Source organism: Alosa sapidissima, chromosome 14 (genome assembly GCF_018492685.1).
Source record: "Alosa sapidissima isolate fAloSap1 chromosome 14, fAloSap1.pri, whole genome shotgun sequence".
NCBI classification, from domain to species: Eukaryota; Metazoa; Chordata; class Actinopteri; order Clupeiformes; family Clupeidae; genus Alosa; species Alosa sapidissima.
In genome coordinates this window covers 4,041,617-4,065,434 of record NC_055970.1, presented here as the reverse complement: position 1 = coordinate 4,065,434, position 23,818 = coordinate 4,041,617, and the positions used below count along the sequence as shown (strand labels likewise).

At 47.7% G+C, this 23,818-nt stretch overlaps 2 protein-coding genes across 2 annotated transcripts in view; both read left to right on the top strand.

Moving 5' to 3' along the window:
• The window catches only part of cbfa2t3 (CBFA2/RUNX1 partner transcriptional co-repressor 3), a 56,006-nt gene extending 35,332 nt beyond the window's left edge, over positions 1-20,674 (top strand). The window contains 8 exon segments of the mRNA XM_042061249.1: positions 1,803-1,984; positions 4,361-4,650; positions 4,945-5,030; positions 6,652-6,964; positions 7,470-7,538; positions 9,367-9,420; positions 11,841-12,031; positions 14,523-20,674. Of these exon segments, the coding sequence (XP_041917183.1) occupies positions 1,803-1,984; positions 4,361-4,650; positions 4,945-5,030; positions 6,652-6,964; positions 7,470-7,538; positions 9,367-9,420; positions 11,841-12,031; positions 14,523-14,906 (1,569 nt within the window). The 3' untranslated portion in view covers positions 14,907-20,674.
• A 228-nt stretch (positions 20,675-20,902) lies between these two features.
• On the top strand, positions 20,903-23,815 carry pabpn1l (PABPN1 like, cytoplasmic). Its single transcript, XM_042061325.1, has 7 exons — positions 20,903-21,196; positions 21,523-21,631; positions 21,924-21,991; positions 22,095-22,201; positions 22,331-22,418; positions 22,976-23,085; positions 23,557-23,815. Exons 1-7 carry the CDS (start codon positions 21,134-21,136, stop codon positions 23,594-23,596), a joined length of 585 nt encoding a protein of 194 aa, XP_041917259.1. The 5' UTR covers positions 20,903-21,133; the 3' UTR covers positions 23,597-23,815.
• The last annotated feature ends 3 nt before the right edge of the window (positions 23,816-23,818 follow it).

Genomic DNA, 23,818 nt, shown 5'->3' with positions numbered 1-23,818 from the left:
CTCCACTCCTCTCTTCTTTCCTCTCCTCTCCGCTCCTCTCTCCTCCTCTCCTCTCTCCTCTCCTTTCCTCTCCTCTCCTCCTCTCCTCTCCTCTCTCCTCTTCTCTCCTCTCCTCTTTCCTCTCTCTACCTCTCCTCTCCTCTCTCCTCCTCTCCACTCCTCTCCTCTCTCCTCTCCTCCAGTCTGCTGGGCTGCTCTGCCCGCTCCATATGGCCATCATCTGCCATTCATTACAACTGGCACACTCCTGCTTACCCTGAGCAGAGGGAAGCACAGTGTGTGTGTGTGTGTGTGTGTGTGTGTGTGTGTGTGTATGTGTGTGTGTGTGTGTGTGTGTGTATGTGTGGAGAGGATAGGAGAGGGAGGCGGAGTGGTGTGGCGTGGAGCAAAAAGAAGATTTCCTGACAGATGTTGACGTGATGGCTCAAGCGGGGCTGATGTCTTTGGTCTGATCCCTCAGCCCCCCACACCATCACCACCCCCCATGCCCCCCAAACACTTAACCCTGCACACACAACAAACACGCAAACACATGGTTGTGCACAGACAGATGGATACACACACACACACACACACACAATACCACAAGCAAGAAGATGGACACACAAACACCAACATGCAAAAAACATACAAACATTCATACATATAGAAACAAACAAAACAAACGCACATACACACAAACGCACACACAATGAAACATATGGGCACTTGCACACAGAGGCATAGACAGACAGTTAGTCACATAAAACCACACACAGATTAAACCAGCACATGCATAAACATGCACAGAGAAACAAAACACACACACACACACACACACACACATTGCTAAAGGGGAGAAGAGGCCCTGCGGTAGCTGTAGTTATACGACCAGTGACCACTACAGTTGAGTATCCAGTGACCGGGTGAACATTCCAGTCCCACGTAGCCAGTCCATCCATCCCGCCCGGGTCCAGAGGCACGCAGACGAGAGGGTGGAGGTGATGTGTGTGTGTGTGTGTGTGTGTGTGTGTGGGGGGGGGGGGGGGAGGGAGCACAGAGGCACAAGTGTGGAGAGCAGAGACTGGAGCCGAGTCTGTGGCCGCTGGTGGAATTTCCAATAAACACACATGCACACTCACACACACTCTCACTCACACATTCACACATACACATATACACACGCAACACTAACAGAGCAAATCTGTATCCAAACAAGTGGCGCTGTGAGATTCTCGCTGGGAAGAGGAAATTAGCTGGTAAAATTTTGCCACTCCATCTTTGGTTGAGACGTGGGTGCTTGAGCGTATGCTGGTGTGTGTATGTGTGTGTGTGTGGTGTGTGTGGTGTGTGTGTGTGTGTGTGTGTGGTGTGTGTGTGTGTGTGTATGAGAGACGTCAGAGAACTCTGAGACTTCACATCTGGACTGTCCCACAGGCTGCAGTACATCACGCCGACAGCCAGAGTCAACTCCTAGACACCAGACCCCCCCCCCTTTCTCTCTCTCTTTCCCTACTCTCCATCACTCTCTCCATCACTCTATCTCTCCCTCACTCTCTCTCCCTCCTAGCCTCCCTTTCTCTGTCTCTTAATGTGTTGGATAGAGAGACGGAAAGAGAGAGAGAGAGAGACAGAGAGGGAGAGAGAGAGAGAGAGAGAGAGAGAGAGAAGTGGGAGGAATGCCTGGCAGGCCAGGGAGAAGTGACATCTGGGTTATCTCAATCTCTAACATCAGACCATTTTCTCTCTCTCTCTCTCTCTCCCTCTCTCACCCCCACCCCCTCTCCCCCCCCCCCCCCCCCCCCCCCCCCTCTCTCTCTCAGGCCAACCTGCCCCTGCTGCAGAGAGAGCTGCTCCACTGCGCCCGGATGGCCAAGCAGACGCCCGCGCAGTACCTGGCCCAGCACGAGCAGCTGCTGCTGGACGCCAACGCCAGCTCGCCCCTGGACTCCTCCGAGATCATGCTGGAGATCAACGAACACGGCAAGAGGAGGACCCCTGACAGGTACGACAGGCGCCGACCCAGGACAACACACACACACACACACAGACACACACACACACACACAGACACACACACACACACAGGTAATGCGGACAAAGTAAGAATACAACACAGTAAACATACACACTTGCACTCTCGCCCACATGTGTTCAGGTGCGTGCAAAAACACACAAACACACACACACACACACACACACACTCACATACACACACACACATAATGGGTAGATGGTTGTATCCCAAATGTATCACCCTCACCTTGTAAACACACACAGGCACGCTGACACACACACGTACACACACTTGAGTAATTGAATTACTTCAGGGAGTTGGAGCTCTGCCAAACCACAAGAGAGCAAAGAGATGCTTTTAAAAAGCTCCGAGTGAAAGCCAGCGAGGGGAGCGAGGGAGAGAAAGAGGCAGAGAGAAAAGAGGAGTGCGCGGCTGGGCAGCATTCCTGCCAGCCAGTGCCAGCTGTCTGTGGGAAAGAAAAAGAAAGCGAGAGAGAGAGAGAGAGTGAGAGAGAGAGAGAGAGAGAAAAGGAGGGCAGGTCCAGATGCTCTGGCCGTCACGCAACAACAGCAGCAGCAGCAGCAGCGGTGCCAGCAGCTCCTGTGACAGGATGTCCTCACTCTAACCCATACACACACACACACAGACACACACACACAGAAACACACACACACACACACACACACACACACACACACACAGAAACACACACACAATGCCCGCTGTGTCTGAGGCTGCGCCCTCCAAACATCCCACTCCACTCAGGGCCAAGATGGACAAAAATGCGATTGGAATTTAGAGATTTAAGACCCACAAAAAACCCTCCTGCACCCCCCCCCCTCCTCTCTCTCTCTCTCTCTCTCTCTCTCCTCTCTCTCTCTCTTGTTAGTTTCCCTGTAGCTGCCCATATGTCAGGGATGTGTCCAGATGGTGATCCTGCTGAACCCCTGCTTGAGCTGATCCTGGGGGGGGGGGGGGTTAGGAAGGGAGCGAGGGAGAGAGAGAGAGGGAGAGGGAGAGAGGGAGAGAGGAAGGGATGGACAGAGGGAGAGGGCAATCCCCCTGTAATCCGCACACCTCCGCCCGCCCGCTCCTGGCTTACAGTGTCACGGCGCGCTGTTCCCAGCTGTTGCTTTGATTTGTGGGATGGCAGGAGAAGGAGCCACTTCTGGGCCACTTCCGGCCCACTGCAGAGTGCCGTCAAAGATGGAGGAGAGACACAACACATTGGCGCATGTGTAAAACCCGTGACTATAAAAGTGGGGCCAGAGGACTCCCCCATGTCTACCCGTCCTGGGTTTGTTTGTCGTTTTGTCAGTTGATCTCAAGAACGACAGTGATGCCTCAGGGTGCCTAAATATCTCTCCCTCTCTCCCTCTCTCGAGCTCCTGCATGCCCTCTCTCACTCTTGCTCTCTCCCCCAGAGGTAAACAGATTAATGGCAACACTCAGCTTGAACCGGTCCAGATGGCAAAAGGAAAAAAAACAAAAAAAAACAATGAACAATGTCACAGAACATCTGGCAGATGCTCATAGGCTCCATAGGTCTGCGTGTGTATGTGTGTGTGTGTGTGTGTGGTGTGTGTGTGAGTGTGTGTGTGCACAAGAGATTCTGCTTGCAATTTTAAGAGAGCTGAGGAGATTAAGGCACTCGGATCTTTCTCCCATGCAACTCCAAGCGCTAAGTGTGTGTGTGTGCGTATGTGTGTGTGTGAGTGTGTTTTGCATATGGCACACATCTGTGGTTCAGGGCTTTGGGAGACAGACTGTATTTGGTCTGGGCAGTGATCCTAAGAGAGGCCTAGAACTGGTTAAAAACACTAAAAACAGCATCGCTTTCCCTCGCTGCTGCTCGGTCTCCTTATCATCAAGGGCTTAAATTCATTCAGTACTTCTATTTACCAAATACCACAAACCGAAGTATTTTCAGTCTCATAATCAAAGTTCACAGCACTTTACAGATGCTTTATATGTAGAATATGGTCTCCAAGGAAGCGTTTCAGACACATACGCTATGGTCAAAGTGTTTAAGTATCCTGTACGTCTCCATTTCAGTTCCGGAAAGGTCAAGCCAGCTCAAACTAGCACTTAAGGGAATCCCCACTGCATTCCTTAAGGGCATTTTACTTTGTAATGAAAGCCCATTAAACCTTCAATTTGATTTGTGTGGACTTCAGTCATCACTGTATCTCTACATGCACTTCCACTTGCTCAGACCACATAGCCAAGTAGTCACGTACGCTGCAAAGTGGTGGACGCATCCATGAGGAAAACAAATAAAAACTTGACTGACCACTGACTCTCTCTCTCTTCTCTGCTCCTTTCCCGTGTCGTCCATCTCCTCCTCCTCTTCCTCCTCCGCAGGACCAAAGATGTCGGGCTGGACCGTGACGGTCTGCACGTGGAGCACCTGGCCAAGCGGCCGTGCACCGTGAGCCCCAGCCAGCGCTTCAGCCCCGGCGGCGGTCCCCTGCCGGCTCACCCGCCCCCCAACGGCCTGCCGTCCGGCCACGCACCCCCCAACGGCCTGCCCCATCCCCCGCCACCCACACCCCAGCACTACCGCCTGGAGGACATGGCGCTGGCGCACCACTACCGCGACGCCTACCGGCAGGCCGAGCAACGAGACGTGCGGGAGAGACACCGACAGACTGGTGAGAAATGCACCGAGAGAGAGAGAAGTGTGTGTGTGTGTGTGTGTGTGTTTGTTACGGGAGGGTGCACACATATCCACGCACATACTCTCTGATGTTGCTGTACAGTGTACACTGTTAACTATTTATAATATTGTTAAAAGGTGAAATGCACTGGAAGATTAGTTTGAGTTTGAAAGGTTCTCCATCTGATGTCTTCATCTCTCTGTGTGTGTGTGTGTGTGTGTGTGTGTGTGTTTGTGTGTGTGCGTGCGTGCGTGTGTGTGCGTGTGTGCGTGCGTGTGTGTTTTCCAGCAGTGCATGGAGCTCGCCAAGAGGAAGTGATCGATCATAGGCTGACTGACCGTGAATGGGCCGAGGAGTGGAAGCACCTCGATAATGTAGGTTTGATTTCACTAGTGTGTTTGTGCAAGTGTGTGTGTGTGTGTGTGTGTGTGTGTGTGTGTGTGTTTGTCCCTCATGAACACTCCAGGGAGGTGATTGCACCGCAGGGCTCTGACAGATTTAAAGACATTTATAAAACAGCTGGGGTTGTTGTTCTGACAGACAGTTGTGGTTCTGCCGATGATGTCTGCCTTGCTGTAGAATCTTCAAAATCTTCCCAAAACACTTCCCTTCACTCTCCTCATTCCAACAACACCCCACACAAACACACACACACACACACACACACACACACACACACACACGTTCTCAAAACACACTTGTAGAGACACTCCTCTTCACACACACATATACACACTTGTGCAAAAGAAACACATACAAAGCCATACAAACATAAACACGCACGCACACACACACGCACTCGCACAGACACATACACATACACGCACACACACGTACAGGCACGCAAACAGACACAGACACACACACACACAGAACCAGGCTGGAGAGGAGGCACAGATGGATGGAGGGACCCAGCGGAGGGGAGCTCCAGCTGGGGAGAGCAGCTGAGACAAGGGCTCCAGTCATGGAGGGAACCGGCCCGCGCTGGGCCTCTGCCAAATTAGAAACACTCCACCGAAATAAATATATCTACCAGAGCGAGAGAGAGAGCTGAGGACAGAGAAAGAGAGAGAGGGAGAGAGGGAGAGGGAGAGAGAGGGAGAGAGGGGGAGCTGATGTTATGAGCAGCAGAGGCAGAATGAATTGGTTTGGCCTCTCCCATTGGCAGCAACACAGCTGTTCCAGAACTATTGTCACTGCGCTGAGCTGCTTAACTGCTCAAGCTCTCTCCCCAGCTCTCTCCCCAGCTCTCGCACTCTACAGCACCGCTGGATCACACACACACACACACATACACACACACACACACACACACACACACACACACACACACACTCACCCAAACACACACACACACACTCACCCAAACACACACATATACACACAGGCTTTACGTGTGTGTGTGTGTGTATAGCCCGACCCGTGCCCTACCGCACAGTTACTACCCAGACACTGGTACTTAACAGCAGGCCTGCAGAGCAGACCAGAGCAGAGCAGAGCAGAGCAGAGCAGAGCAGACCAGAGCAGAGCAGACCAGAGCAGAGCAGAGCAGAGCAGAGCAGAGCAGAGCAGACCAGAGCAGAGCAGAGCAGAGCAGAGCAGACCAGAGCAGAGCAGACCAGAGCAGACCAGAGCAGAGCAGAGCAGAGCAGAGCAGAGCAGACCAGACCAGAGCAGACCAGAGCAGAGCAGAGCAGAGCAGAGCAGCAGAGCAGAGCAGAGCAGAGCAGCAGCAGAGCAGACCAGAGCAGACCAGAGCAGAGCAGAGCAGAGCAGAGCAGAGCAGAGTCTTCAAATCTGTCACTCCTGACACTGTGAAACGAGCCCAGTAAATACAATACAGCACCTGACGACAGAAGCCGCTACCTCCAGATAATATCTCTCCTACGGGAAATCAATGAGGATGCTAGCTAATCAAGATCCTGGGTAAATGAGTTCTCATCTGTTATCTCTTTCTTTCTCCTCTTCTCTCTCTCTCCCTCTCTCTCTGTGTAGTTGCTCAACTGTATCATGGACATGGTGGAGAAGACGCGGCGCTCGCTGACGGTGCTGCGGCGCTGCCAGGAGGCTGACCGTGAGGAGATGACCCACTGGATCCGGCGCTACAGCGACGTGGAGGATATGAAAAAAGGTGGGAGTCCCACACAGCGCCCTCCGCCTCCTCCTCCTCCACCTCTACCTCCACTTCCTCTTCCTTCATCTCACGTTCTTCCTCCTCCTCCTCCTCCTCCTCACCACCACAACTCCAACACTCCCAGCAACAACAAGTCGCACGCGCTAGCTATTTGCGGCACAGGCAAGAGACCAGGTTTTCCCACCACCTTTTATTGCAATCAGCATGCTACGCACCACCAGTGCCTTGTGTCTCCTGTTGTTGTTGTTGTTGTTGTTGTCATCAGCCCATGACCACAGGCTCCTGTGCACTCCCTAAGAGTGCTGCGGCACAGCCAGAGATGCCGTATCTGGAGTTGGTTAGCGTAGCAGTGAGATAGGGACGCATGTTCTGGCCTGTGGTGGCCACTCTTATCACAGCAGCTACGGTGCCGCTATGAGGAGAACGTGCTGCCCCGGCACAGGCCAGGAAGGGCGCCGCCGACCAACGCTGGAAAAGTGCAGTGTGTGTGTGTGTGTGTTATCTAATCAGGCTTTCCTCGTGCCTGACACACCCATTATGCTAGAGATGATAGTGTTTTTTAATGTGTGTAATCGTCTAGCTAAATTTGGCTTGATAATGAACTCATGTATGTGGATAAATTAGGCGTTTTAATGTCTCTCTCTCTCTCTCTCTGTTTCTTTCCTTCACCCTGTCACAGAGATCCACCGGGACTTCCTGCACCGGCCGCCCTCGGGATATCTGCCAGAGGAGATCTGGAGGAAGGCTGGTAAGAGCTCACAGCTGTCAGCTGCACCTGGACTGCAGGCTTTTCGCCTCCTGACCAATCCATCCCACTCTCATCAGCCCTGGATGATCACATGGCAGCTTCCTACTTAAATCACATCTCAGGCTTATGAGATATTAGATAGACAGTTATACAACCGTATCTACTCTTCGTGTATTAGATACTTTTAATATATCCTGGCTGAATAGGAGCACTGGCCTCATGTCCAGATTCTGGGCAGAAGTGGAGACTAGAGGTCTTGGTGTTGAATAAGCATCCGGGCAGCATCCCAATCACTGTCACTCTGCAGCATGCACACACACACACACACACACACACACACACATACATACACACACAGACACACACAGACACACACACACAGACACACACACACACACACAGACACAGACACACACTCAGACACACACAGACACACACACACACACACAGAAACACACAGACACAGACACACACACACACACACACACACACACACACACACACACACACAGAAACACACACACACACACACACACACACACACACACACACACACATACACACACACACACAGACACACACACAGACACACACACAAACACACAGACACACACAGACAAACACACACACACACACACACACACACACACACACACACACACACACACACACACACACACACACACACACACATACACATACACACACACACAAAGAGGAAGAGATAGGGCCCTGCCACGGTTACATAAGGTGAGGGATTGCTGAGGGGCCCCCTATCCGTCATTAGTGCTAAGTGCTTTCCATCTGTCAGCGCTGTGAAAGGTAACTGCAGTTAAAAGTGGGAGGGAAGGGAAAACAGCAGCTGGTGAAAATGCAGTAAAAAAGCTCCAGCATTGCAGCAGCACGGGTAGAGTGGCAGCTTAACTTACCTCCACCCGACAGCATTGCAGCAGCACGGGTAGAGTGGCAGCTTAACTTACCTCCACCCGACAGCATTGCAGCAGCACGGGTAGAGTGGCAGCTTAACTTACCTCCACCCGACAGCATTGCAGCAGCACGGGTAGAGTGGCAGCTTAACTTACCTCCACCCGACAGCATTGCAGCAGCACGGGTAGAGTGGCAGCTTAACTTACCTCCACCCGACAGCATTGCAGCAGCACGGGTAGAGTGGCAGCTTAACTTACCTCCACCCGACAGCATTGCAGCAGCACGGGTAGAGTGGCAGCTTAACTCACCTCCACCCGACAGCATTGCAGCAGCACGGGTAGAGTGGCAGCTTAACTCACCTCCACCCGACAGCATTGCAGCAGCACGGGCAGAGTGGCAGCTTAACTTACCTCCACCCGACAGCATTGCAGCAGCACGGGTAGAGTGGCAGCTTAACTTACCTCCACCCGACAGAGGGAGGGAGGGAGGGAGGGATTTCAAAATATAACAGACTGATCACCCAGTTCACACAGCTTGTCAATGTCACCATGCCTTAACCTAAGGTGCTGGCTGGCTTCTTTTGGCGTGCGTTCAGCCCGTGGTCAGCCAAAGTACCAGAATGGTCGGCAATTTGGTAGCTTAACACCCCATAAATGAATGACGAATGACCCAGCACTACTTCACCCCACTGTCTGGAAACCCAATACCATCTATCTGTGCATCCTGCTCGTCTACCCAGAGGGGGTGGCTGTGGTGGGTCTGGCCCGGGTGGGCCCGGCTCGATGGGGGCTCGGACCCTGACTGTTGCTGCTGTTGCCTGGGAGACCTGTGTTCATGTGACACTGCATTTTCACTGCCAGCGTTCCCTCTTCCTTTTTAACTGCAGCTGTCTCTCACACAGGTCCCACCAGCATCCCGATCTCCCCAGCACTAAAGCAGCTACAAAACAAGCAGGGTGAGTAGAGCGGAGAGAGACTTGGACAACACACAAAACACACTGTGTGTATGTGTGTATGTGTGTGTGTGTGTTTGAGTGTTTCTGTGAGTAAGTGGCAGAGTGAGAGAGAAAGAGAGAATGAGAGAGAGAAAGAACTGTATGTGTGTGTGTGTGGAGGTGGGGGGGCGGTATTGGCTTATTTGAGTAAAGCAGCATGGTACGCTATCTATATCCATACACACATTTTGAAGCATACTTTTCATCTTAGCACTGGTAAAGATATAGGAAAGGAAATTGTTTCATTCAAAGAGTATGTGTGTGTCTGTGTGTGTGTCTGTGTGTGTGTGTGTGTGTGTGTGTGTGTGTGTGTGTGTGTGTGTGTGAGCTGAGGCTAAGATGAAAGCTAGACCTTCAAAAAACAAAGATCAAAATTGTCAGGCGAAAAAGAGTAAAGGAGAGGCAAGGAGCCATGACAGACGTAAAAAAGACATAAGACATAAAACGAGTGAAAGAAGTAAAGAACGTCAGACTAAAAGAATAAAGGTAAGAATGAAAGACACACAGACAGACGGACAGATAGTGCGTGAGACTTTGAAACCTGCCAGGTCCCGGCGGAATTAAAACGTTAATATTGCCGGTGCCGTGTTTTCCATTAAGCACTAATTGCTCCAGCATCTGCTCCTGAGTCTCCTTGATAAAAATTAATTAAATTTGCAAATCTTAACGGTGCATGCACAGGGGTTGATAATTGAACGGCCGAGGTATGCATAGATAGTGAGAATAAAAAAGGAGGAGAGGAAAAAAGGGGATGAAGAGAGGAGGTTGAGTCGTGAGAGGCGTGCAGGAGGAGTGGAGAGGTCGGACTGAATACTAACTACCCCGCCAGCCACCGGGAGAGCTACCGTATATATACACGATATATAGACAAATACATATTCTATACACACACACACACACATACACACACACACACACACACACACACACATACACTTACACACACACACACACACACACACACACACACACACACACACACACACACACACACACACACACACTTACACAGTGGCTGTAGACATAACAAGTACACAGGGATGCATGGAATGAACACACGCACACATTCTCAACATTCTACTCTACATCAACATTCTACTCTACATCAACATTCATGTTTTAGACACAATGAGCCGTGTATGGTTCATACGGCTTGCCGACATTTTCTCTTACATTTGCACAAAACATGTCAATGTAACAGAGGTCGTAATTCGTCCGCCACCTCGACACACACCAGCATGGGAGACGAACGCTCTAACCACTGAGCTAAAAGCCCAGGCTCCCAACTCAGTGGTTAGAAGTGTTCTTAAGGTTAGGGGTGTGAGGATTTACACGGCAACTATCACGCTAGCTCAGTTCGCCTCCATTACATCAACACACACATCCTCTGAGCACAGTCTGCCATTCTCTGTTAAGACTATGAGGGTTGGGGACGGAGGCAGATCAACTCAGATATTCACTGTGTCACCTACTAGAGCCATCAGAGAGGTAGAGGGAAGTCAGGATGCAGTAACAGTCTTTGTCTCTGTGTGTGTGCGTGTGTGTTTGTGTGTGTGTGTGTGTGAGAGAGACACACACATTCAACTCCAATCCCTCACATGCATAATTCCCCAATTTCAGATGCAGCGGTTTCATCAAATCACTTATATTAGGACTCACTGCACCAATTATCCTGACAGAGATTCATCACTCTGGCTGTAGTTGCCCACTGGAGATAATGTCCTCCTGCAAGGCGAGACAAATACTTAGACTAAACAAGAGCGCAATTATGACTATATTGTCCTGCTGTGGCCCTTAACGAGTTGATGTTCTCCAGGAAGTTATTTTAGACCGTCCACACACCTGCCTGTCCCAAAAAAAAGCATACACACACCACTCACTCACAAAGTGGCGTTTGTAGAGCAAATGGGAGAGGCAAAGGCATGTAGAAGAGGGGCAATAAGTCACCCCTCCAGCTCACCACACCCCCCGTACAGGAAAGTCATTAACTCACAGTCATTTAATCATGGCAAATAATAAACAAAGTCACAAAATACTAGGCTAATAGGCAAGTGAGCAAAAAACTTTGGAGACATCTGCTGTTGTAATTGTGTTGGGGGGATGTGTGTGAAATGAATTATTGAAAGGCCCTGTGTCTTTTTTTCTGTCAAAATGTTTTAAATCTTGGATGATGTACATCTGTTTGCTGAAATAAAACAAGCAGAGAGCTTAGGGTGCCTCAATAAAGAATGATGGTGGAAAGGAATGTGGGGGAAGCCCACGGAAAAGTCTGGTGGAGCCTAACCACCCTGTCTCTCTCTCTCTCTCTCTCTCTCTCCGTCTCTCCTTTCCTCTATCTCTCCATCTCGCTCTATCCCTCTCGCTCTATCCCTCTCTGACAGAGGAGGCAGTGAATGAGGTGAAGAGACAGGCCATGTCGGAGCTGCAGAAAGCGGTGTCGGACGCCGAGCGCAAGGCGCACGAGATGATCTCCGCCGAGCGCTCCAAGATGGAGAGGGCGCTGGCCGAGGCCAAAAGGCAGGCCTCCGAAGACGCCCTGACTGTCATCAACCAGCAGGAGGACTCCAGCGAGGTAGGACTAGTGATGTAGTACTCGAGTCCGGTCTCGGACTCGAGTCCGGTCTCGAGACCAATTTCTGCTTTCTCGGTCTCGTCTCGGACTCGTTCCTTCAAAGACTCGGTCTTGACTCGGTCTCGGACCACAGTGGGAGGAGAAGGACTCGTAATTTCAGACCGAGTCCTCGAGACCAACGCATTTTTTATGTTCATATAAAAAAACAGACAACACATAACAACAATAATAATAAAATGCAATGTTGACCGGCATTATTTGAAAATGACATCCCATGGTGCAATGCAAAGATACTGCCGTCAGAGCCGTTTATTTATCTCTATGGCTCTGCTGCCGGTGAGTGTCTGTAGGTCAGCATAGTCCATATTAAGACGTTAAGACTGCTCCTCTAAACAATTCCCAATCTAGCTTAGTCTGTAGGCCTAACTGTTGATTATTAACTGGGGTGATATTAAATTATGAATATTAAAACTGCAATTTTTTTATGGTCTTGGTCTCGACTCGGTCTCGACTCCTAAAGGACTCGGTCTCGACTCGGACTTGCTTCCTCAAAGACTCGGTCTTGACTCGGACTCGACTGTATTTGAAAACCAACAGACTCGGTCTCGACTCGGTCTCGACCCTTCAAAGACTCGGTCTTGACTCGGACTCGGCATAGGCGGTCTCGTCCCCATCACTAGGTAGGACACACACGCACGCACGCACACGCACACACACACGCACACGCACACACATGCACACAGACATGTAGCCCAACTCTAAAACTTATGAGACACAAAAACACATGCAAACTAACAGACAAACTCCACCCACACAGGCATTACAGAGAGACACAGATATAGAAATACATAAAAGCTGGAATTGGAGGCACTCCAAATCATGCCAACATCAACTCAGGCATGTATTCACTCTACACACACACACACACACACACACACACAGACTCTGTGACGCCCTCAGCCATGTCAGACACCCCCCACCCCCCACGTGAAGTGCACTTTTCCGTCATGTTCTCTCCCGCACCACGTAACCCGCGGCCACACAGACGACCCACTTGACACTGAGCGGGCAGTCACACTCCACACCTCCCTCAAAATAGCCCGCTCTGTCACACACCTCTCAGCCAGCACACGCACACCCCCCCCCCCACCACCACACACACACACACACACACACACACACGCACACACACACACCCCCCCCCCACCACACACACACACACACACACACACACACACACACACACACACACACACACACACACACACACACACACACACACACACACACACACACACTCCCCCTCAGCACTACCGCATTGCCTCTGCACCATTATCACTATCTCAGCCGGCCATTCAGGTTGTCCACCAGCCCTGGACCATTCCATCGCCTCACTCAGTCACTCAGCCTGTGCCCAGTCTGGACCATTCCATCGCCTCACTCAGTCACTCAGCCTGTGCTCAGTCTGGACCATTCCATCGCCTCACTCAGTCACTCAGCCTGTGCCCAGTCTGGACCATTCCATCGCCTCACTCAGTCACTCAGCCTGTGCCCAGTCTGGACCATTCCATCGCCTCACTCAGTCACTCAGCCTGTGTCCAGTCTGGACCATTCCATCGCCTCACTCAGTCACTCAGCCTGTGCCCAGTCTGGACCATTCCATCGCCTCACTCAGTCACTCAGCCTGTGCTCAGTCTGGACCATTCCATCGCCTCACTCAGTCACTCAGCCTGTGCTCAGTCTGGACCATTCCATCGCCTCACTCAGTCACTCAGCCTGTGCCCAGTCTGGACCATTCCATCGCCTCACTCAGTCACTCAGCCTGTGCCCAGTCTGGACCATTCCATCGCCTCACTCAGTCACTCAGCCTGTGTCCAGTCTGGACCATTCCATCGCCTCACTCAGTCACTCAGCCTGTGCTCAGTCTGGACCATTCCATCGCCTCACTCAGCCTGTGCTCAGTCTGGACCATTCCATCGCCTCACTCAGCCTGTGCTCAGTCTGGACCATTCCATCGCCTCACTCAGCCTGTGCTCAGTCTGGACCATTCCATCGCCTCACTCAGTCACTCAGCCTGTGCCCAGTCTGGACCATTCCATCGCCTCACTCAGTCACTCAGCCTGTGCTCAGTCATATTCTTATTCGTGGTGGCGATCAGCACTTTATCTGCCCAGTTTTGTACATTCTCTTGTTACTCTGATCACACGCTGGCTCATTCACATATTCACTCAATCATTTCCCTCCTTGCAAACACTGCATCACTTCACTCATGCGTGATTCTTGCACTTCTCACATCACGCTACTTCATTCACTCACCCACTCACTTCTGCTCTGTCAGTCTGTGTTCAGTCATTAAGTCACTTAGGTGACACTTATCACCATTCCTTTACTTATCTCTTCATTGTTTCCCTCCCTCTCTCTCTCTCTCCCTCTCTGTCTCTCTCTCTCTCTCTCCCTCTCTGTCTCTCTCTCTCTCTCTCTATCCTCTCAGAGCTGCTGGAACTGCGGGCGAAAGGCCAGTGAGACGTGCAGTGGCTGCAACACGGCGCGCTACTGCGGCTCTTTCTGCCAGCACAAGGACTGGGAGAAGCACCACCACGTGTGTGGCCAGGGCCTGCAGGGTCTGCCCGGGGGCGGCGGTGTGCCCGTGGGCACCCCGTCCTCCACCACCTCCACGTCCTCCTCCTCCTCGTCCTCCTCCTCCCTCGGCGGCGTGCCCCCCACGCACTCAGAGAGCGCGCCCCCTGGTGGCACTCTCTCCCTGGGCGGCCAGCCAGGCAGCGGCAGCCCCAAGGACGCGGGCTCCGGCTCCAGCAGCGTCTCCCGCTCCACCACCCCGGCCACCCCTGCCCTGCTGGACTCGTCCTCGCGCTGACCAGCTGTCCGCCATCGCCTCCACCAGTCGACCACCACCATCACCAGTCACCACCCTTCAGCTACTCCCCTGGCTCCACTGCTGCTAAACAGCGTCCTCGATCCAAAACGTAGCCAACAACGGAGGAATCTCTTCTTGCGATGGCATACCCCACCTTGATGAAAATATCTCTCTCAATGAAACAAAGATTTTGTGTTTTTTTTTTTTGTGTGGTTTGCTGTTGGACTCAAAGTGCTGCCAAGACAGTGAACTGTGTCTGATGATTTCTTAGCTACCTAACGAAGGTATTCTTTTTGTGGATTCTTTAAAATAATGGTAGGAAACTAAAAAAACTAAAACACAAGAATAGGAAAAACATTTCTCTCTTTTTCATACAGCAAGGCAAGACACATACCTACACACACCATGAGAAACTCGTACACCAAATTCACACAGCGAAGTGATGGGGGTCCCAGCTGGGGTCTGAGCTAATACAATACAGGCTGTCAGGACAGAGAGTGTTCACTAATGCCTATAAATGGAATATGTTTTCCCTTTATAATTTGGGTTAGGTCCCTTTTACAAATAGAACATGCAAACACTGTCAGCCTATTTGGCACCAACCAGCGCTGAAAACTCCGCAGTGAGCCAGGCTGCAGCTCTAGCTCCTCCACCCCAGTGAAGGCTGTGGGTATGGGGCTGGGAATAGGGGTGGATGCAGCATCGGGGAGGGTGTGGAGGTTGCAGTTAATCCCCGAGACCACCATGCTCCTGTGACTCCCCAGTGATCTGATGCAGAGCAGGGGGTGGACTTGGATCAGTACGTAAACACCTAGAAACCCCCTCCCCACCTTCTCTGTGGAGACACAACGTCCAGGATTTTAGGCACAAGACCGCAGGCAGCAGGCCCATTCTGCTCAGTGTCCAGCCTCAGTCTGAAGAAGCTGACAGGTATCAGGAGGCCACACCGACCCCCCACCACCCCGACCCCCCACCACCAGGACCCTCTCATGAACGGCTGAAATGTTCACCTGTTGATAGAAGTTCTTTGGCTTTAATAAAAAAAATAAAGAACAGTCCAAAAATCATTATAAATAATAATAATGATGATAATAATAATAATAATATTAATATTATTATCAATAATAATAACAAAAAACCTTTTTAAGAAAACCTGTTAACTACCTTGCTAGCGAGCCAAGAAAACCTACACCGGACTCACCTCTCTTTACTGATGTGAACCCAAATGAATTTTTGAGGAGAAAAAAAAACCAGAATCCAAACCTTTTTATGACACTGCCAAAGTTACTGAGCGACAAGGAGAAGCACTCATCTTGTAACCAAACACAAAACGACTACTTCAACTCCTCAGTAATGCCAGCCCTGTAAAAGCAAGCAGGCTGTGTGTGTGGGCGGAGGGCCACAGCGAACACCTTCTCTCCCCACATATGAACGCACACACACACATACACACACACACACACACACACTGACACACCACCGTTCCCAAAAAAACAACAGGATATGATGGAAAAAATCCCAAATGACTCTTCAGACTTAATGCACTGCAGTTACCCATGTAAGGGTTGACAAACCCTATTGAAACAAATAATGTGAATTCACATCGCTGGCAGAAAAAAAACTTCTGAGTGGGTGGACCACACGAGACACGAAACACAAACACACACACCCATACACACACAAAACATATTCAGACAAGCAGAAAAAATTACCTGGAGAGATTGTTCTAGACGGCAAAGGGAAGCTGCCTGGGACAGTGGAATTGTGGTTGGAGAGAAAAGACTCGTATTTGCCCTCGATGAGTAAAAGAATGACATTGGAACTGCCCCAGACATCATCACCCCCCCCCCCCCCCCCCAAAAAAAACAGACTGAAAAAACTCTGAGTCCGTCTGTCTGTGTGAGCATTGTACACTAAGAGTAAGCCTTCTGTTCTTCATGATCTGTTTCTTTCTTTAAAGCGCTGTGAAGACTGAGACATTACCAATGGAGTTTCATCTTTTTTCCACTCTCCCATGTTTTCATCTTTTTTCCACTCTCCCACGTTTTTTCCAAAGCATGACAAGAAACAGACTTTAAAGAGCCTCATAAGTGGTGTAGACATGGTTCTTTTCTTTCTCTCTCTCTCTCTGTCTATCCCTCTCTCTCTCTCTTTCTACCTCCCCTTGGCAATGCCCCTGTGTGTTCCATGCCCCTTTCTGTCAGACCCGCTTTGCCTCTGACAGAAACAGCGAGTACATATTTGTGAAAGGATCAAATCCCTGCTTGTAGATATACCTTTCTGTTTCCTCGGTGTCTCTGTCTGCCTTTGCCGTCCTGGTGTGTGATTCGGAAAGAGGGGGAACAGTTTTTGTTTGTTTTTTGTTTGTTTTTTCTCTCCCTTCAGGTTCACAAACGAACATTCACTGAGAAACAAAGGAGGGGTGTTGGAGACACTGAAGGACAAGAAGCCTGTGTTGTACCTATTCTTCAATTTGTTGTATCTATATCAATGAGAAAGGAAATCCTCCTGTAGAATATTTTATATTGCTCGCATTGTTAGACAGTGAGAGAGAGCAAGAGGTGCAATATGGAAAAGAGAATTCAGCTACTGAAGGGAACCTCAAAAACTACCCTTAGGGTAACTTATAACAAAAAATATACATATAAATATATTTAAAATAACAACAGTAACTTAATGTGAATGTACATAGTATTTAAAAAAGAAGAGGTCCAAAAATGTGTTTGCCAAATAACAGAAACCTTTAAAGTATAATGACTAGAATTGAATTTCTCTCCATTTCATCTGCTTTTGTTTGTTTGTTCTGTTTGTTTTGTTTTGAAATCAAATCAATTGTAATTACAGAATGACCATCACATTTCTCGATATTAGCACATGTGCTGAGCATATTCTCTACAGGATGTCATGGGAATGGGGGAGATATAATCAAAAAGGAAGTATGTTATGAGATCCACTGACCCACTCTTCTAGTGGCTATCATTTCCACCAAGGGAGATAATGTTTCAATGTAACAGCGAGAAGGGATAGTGTGAGTTTAGATTACAAACTTCACTGTCAGGTTGGGTGATTTCAACCAGAGACTTGGCTTCAACCCATAGTAACAGATTGAAGGGGAAGTTGGGAAACATTGCCATCCATTGGGCCAAAATACAACTGCAGTAGTCCAGCTCCGGTCACTCTGCACACGTGGAGGCCAGCCCATCATATGGGAACCAGGTGCAGGAGAGCAATGCTAATTTCTACAGGCGTCCTCTCCTCTTAGGTAGCCTAGCTCAGCTCTATAAACATGTTGCAGTTACAGGAAAGATATGGGCAACGCATCCAAAAGAGAAAATGAAAAGAATCTGTGGTTCAGGTTCACATTGCTCAAAAAAGTCTTGGATACTCATGTCCAAACATTCACAAGAGCTCTCCAGAGTAACATATTCACATCAATGCTGCCCTGCTTTCATACCATTAGAGTAGACATTTAACAGAAACACTCCAATCCTATCCATTCTCATGCTGTACCTCTGAAAATGGACCAAACTTGAAGGATCTTTGGTGTTTTATTGTTTTGTGCTGTTGCGAAGCACTATGGAGGCAGATTCGCCGAGATGTCTGTTTGCATCGTCAGCTTTTTTTTTTTTACTTTAATTATTATTATTTAATTTATCATAGCATATCTATTTTCTTATTTCATTATCAAAGTAATATATGAATTCTGTCAGATGTGATATGCTGAAGATGATTCTGCTCCTGCATAAGTTTGCTTGCATCAGTCCCAAAACGTATTTAATCAGAGTCAGTCTATTGCCTGTGTCATAGTAAACTTCTCTCCTGTTCTCTCCTATCCTGTCCTACATCCCTCCTGCACTAAAATGTCCCATGCCTACCCAAATCTGATTGCTTTCTGAGATGCCAGCTGAAAATGCCCAATGACAGACAAGAGAAAGAAGCCAGCGAGTCTGGAAAGTGTACAGTACAAAAATGGTGCCACTGGCAGACATGCAAAACCCATCCAGTCGTACAGTAGACCTCCTGAGTGAGATTGAGAAACAAGTCCTTGTTGGATGTCATCACCGCTGCACGTCTCCAAACAAGTGTGTGCAAATGGTTGTGTTTGTGAGTGTGTGGTCTGCACTGCTTTGAAACTCAACTGCATTTTTTTTTGGGGGGGGGGCTGCTTGCATGGGCTCTCTGTGGTGTACTTCACACCCCGCTGTGGCTAGCACTGCTTGTGTGTCATATAGGCTTTAATCTGTCAGTGGAGGTATAATGTCACTGACTGAACCAAACGCCATTTTTTGAAAATGACATCTTTTTGTAAACCAGTTGAGTACGCAATGCCACTCGTTGCATACGCTGTGTGACCCAAATTAATTCAAAAGCACATACCAAAGTACTTCTGCATGGCTCTAGACTTAAGTGGAGAGAACAGACCTTTGTGTTACAGCCATTAACCAAAGTGTCTGCAACACTTAAAACAGTACGAAACACACACTGAAAGCACAGCAAAACTATCAATACATTCTGCAAGGTCAAGATTCATTCAAGCAGGTCCGATGCTTGTTCTCATAAATAAAGAGCAACAGGAACGTTGTATTAATCTCACCTCTCACCTGTCCAAGGCCAGAAAGTGTGTCTGTGTGTGTTTAGAAAGCATACTTCAAGGAGAGCTCTCCTTTCTTGAAATGACCTTTACTTGAACCTCAAGAGCTTTAAAACAAAAAAACCCCTAAAGTAACCATCCTAGTAAAGGATGATGGTAAAGGATGTCCTTCACACCCTGAGATGTGGTTTGCATGTCTGCTCATGGCAACATTTTGATGAAATGTGCGGTACAATACTCAATACTCTTTCTGTCCATGTATTTTCCTCTTGACCAAAACGAAACCAAATAGGCCTCGCGTAAGAACTTCCTTTCCTGTGTCTTGGGCACTTTCAGTTCGGCTGTCTCCATTTGTTACGGGGACGGATTTGGTTGGGACACTGGCCATGTAAGTAGTTTGTAAATACAACCTGAGTTAAAAGGATGTCCTGGGAACTTCCTCTTTAAAAGAGGGTGAAGGAGAAAGAAAAAAGAGGGGATGATATCTGCATTAAACCACAAGAATGGAGGTCAGTCGCTTTCTGAAATAACTTTGCTCAATTATAGGATACACATAATGATTACAGAAATTACTACAAGATGGATAACCTGAGTACATAATGTGTTTCATTCATGAGCAATGGCTTGGATTAGTCTATGAATGGGATTACATTGTTCATTTTGGTGTGTGATTGTACTGTATAAAAAAAAAAAAACTATAAAGCTAAAACTGCTCTCTTTTGCTAGCAAGGTGGACACAGCACGTGGGTCTCCCATAAGCCATGATGGGGAGGGACTTTTAAAAATATAGATACTTCAAACAAAAGGCTTGGTTTGATATTTGTAGGATTATATACTGTATTGTGCAATACAAAATTACAGAAAAATGAAATGTTTCTGTAGGGAAAAAGGTGGGCGTGTTGAAGGATTTTTTTCTTTCTTTTTGTTTTGATTTCTTCTTTGCTTGTTTGTTTTCCATGTTAAGGGTCCTGTATCATTCTCTAGATAAAGTGATCTGTGCCAGGATAATTTTTACTTTTATTTATTTCTTGCATGCTCTCCTCCCCCCCTCTTTTTGCTATTTCCCTTCTCTAACTGTGCGCTATGTTGGATATGTGAAGTTGTAATCATTCTAATTCAGGTTATTGTCTGTGTTGAGCTATGTATCTGTGTAATTAAAAAAGAAAACGAAATATGACATGTTTTCCACTGAGTTGTTTTTGATTACATCAATGACAATTAAGCTCGAAGATAGTCTTGTTAAATTACTTTCATGACTTTTCCAGATGAAGAAATACCACACTTTTAGTGCACCATTGACCGATTCGAGGAAAGACAATATGGCGCTTTACGATGACACTACACAACTCAATTAGTAGGCTAAAGTTGTCTTGAATGAAGTACACGATGGGACGAAATACGCCCCTAGATCACAGGTGACCTCTGACAAGGCTTAATAAGTCGTCATCCTTACCTCGCGTGACGGATAACGTGATTTTCATCCGCATGTTTTCATTGTGGTCCTAAGTTAAGAGTAATTCACTGGTTCAAGTCTATCGAGAAATTCGCACACAGCTTAAAAAAAGGAAGGAATAGGGTAGGCTACTTTAAAACTAATATCTGAGGGGTATGGTTTTGAGGTTGGTTGTCCTCTGATATGGCTGATACACGTGGGCGCCTAGAGACGGAGATCTTTGCCAACCAATGGACCTCAAATCCTGTAAGTGGCGGTGAGGGTCGAATTTTAGCATACTCTATTAATACTATACAATTTCTACAGCTTTCTCGTTGCTTATTTAACTGGATGTGTGCTGATAATGTAGCCAACAGGAGATTCGTAAACGGGTTGGTGGTTCATTAAAATAGCCTACACCTGTCTCCACTGTGATTTTCAAGCACTTAGATGAGAAAACCATTGTTTTGATTACTGAAAATGACTGCAGCATCTGAAATAACCAATTTAGCTAAAAAGGAAAAGCGTTATAGCCCTTGTCCAAGGACCCGTGCCCTCCTCTTGCCACTCTTTTAATGAATTATGTTACTTAGGAGCTTGAGGCAATCAAAGCGAGAGTGTTGGAGTTGGAGGAGGAAGCTGAAAAGCTTAGGGAAGTTCAGTCTTTGGCAGAACGGCAGCTCATGTACAATCCCCTCGCAGGTAAGTTCAGGTGGCTGCATCTGTCCACGTCCAGAGCCCCACTTAGGCAAACCCCATCCGTGCCAATTCTGGCTTTTTCGTGGTGGGCTTCACATTTTCTCAATTTTGAATGTCCTGACAGACAACATTGCTTTCATAGCCAATTGAATTCATGTAGCTTCAATTTGAATCCTTTGCTGCCTTTTATTTCAGAGTTCATTCGTTCTTACTACTTTTTGTAAAGACCACCAACATGCTGACATGTGCTTTAATTGTCAAATTACTGGCCATGTGACATCTTTTCAATCCACAGCGCTGTTTTACCACATGAACCACGAGGAGAGAATTGATGCTGACAACAGATCAGTTTATGTTGGAAATGTAAGCTTGTTTTCAAGTCAGTCACACAGTATGAATGCTTTGGATACTTCTTGTGATTGCATGACTTAAAGCATTTTATCTCGGTATAACCTGTGTTCAATAGGTGGACTACAGCGCAACTGCAGCTGAGCTGAAGGTCTATTTCAGCGGTTGTGGTTCTGTCAATAGAGTGACCATTCTATGTGACCGAGTCACTGGTCACCCAAAAGGGTGAGATGTTGCACTTTTACCAGCACTATTAATACCTAATACAATTACCCAGCTCACAATGTGTCTGCGTTGACAGATATGACCGATATGGTAAGGTTCTAAACTCCCCTTACCCCTTGTCCTTTGCAGCTTTGCATATATTGAATTCTCAGAAAGGGATTCTGTAGGGACTGCGATGACCTTGGATAATACTTTATTCAGGGGTAGAGTCATAAAGGTAAGAAAAGAGAAATGATTAGATTAGAAATGATATGATTATGTTTGATATAAATTTTGGATTTCAGTGAATGCATGACATTAGTGTGGAAATCTGAAAGCAAAAACGGGGCTTGCTGGTCTGAATGTTGTGTAGTAGAAATGGTACATTTCACGTATTCAGTGAATGTGAAGCGCACATAGCTGGGTAAACTGCAACGGTGAGTGGTGTGTTTGCGAGGTTGTAGCCACAGTTAATGGGGATGGTGTGTTCCAAGTATGTGGTTTAGGGCCTGGGTCAACACCGAGTAAGAGAAGGGGTCCCCCAACTGAGATAACTTGCTCAGATTTGGCACTAGTGTTGCAGAATGCACTCATACTAGAAAGGTATGTTACAATACCCCCTTGGATACACACACGCACCAGGAAAGCCTGACTTGTTTACATTTACTTTCTCCACAGTTGAATACAAAACTGCACTCACTGTCTTTAGTCTTTTCACAATGTGTTGTGTACTGTATCTGGGGGGCCAGACATTAATTTGAAAGAATGTGACGCCTGAATCTGGCTGGCTCGTAGGTTTCGCCCAAAAGGACCAACATACCAGGCATCACCAACAGAGGGGGCCAGCGGGGTCGGCCATGGGCTCGTGGCAACAGGTTCAACAATGGGTTTCAGGGTCGCTTCAGGTGAGTAATCTAAAGCCTTGCCCTGGAAAACGATGCCCTTACGTACTTGAACTATTGAGGATAGAATGATAAAATCAGATAGACATTTGTATGATTTGGATGTCCTCATATGGTGCATTGTCTGTCATCTCAAGTTAAAGGAACTGGTCGCATGTCAGAGTTGACCAAGGGCAACAGGATTTGCATTTGAAACGCAGCCCAAATACTTGAATCTGGTAGACATTTGTGAACACCGAAAAATTTCAAGCTTTAACTGTGGTGTGATCCATTATAACGGTGTGACCACCACTAGTAGTTATAAGTCTGAATAGATGATGTTTATCAAAAGATTCCAACATAATACCATGGTTCTTAGGGGACCAGTTGGGATTTTAAATGCAAGTGCCTATAACTTGATATGCTTTTTTTAAAATGTCACAAGAACACTTCATTCCTTACTGAAATTTGTTTACTAAATTTTTGCTCTCGTAGGGGAAATGGAAGAGTCCAGCCTTGGTCAGACCATTATTAATGTGTTGGAATTAGATTATGGTTTCTTTTAATTTTATTTATTACTATGGGAATTGTTAACAATTTGACCATGTGATATTATAATTTAGAAGTATTGGCTTTATACTTTAATATGGATTTTATGTGTTTATTTCCTAAACAAATGGCACTTGAACTGAATTTTGAAATGTTTGTTTCTGTACATTTTCTTACAACTGGAAAAATAAATATCATTATTTGATGT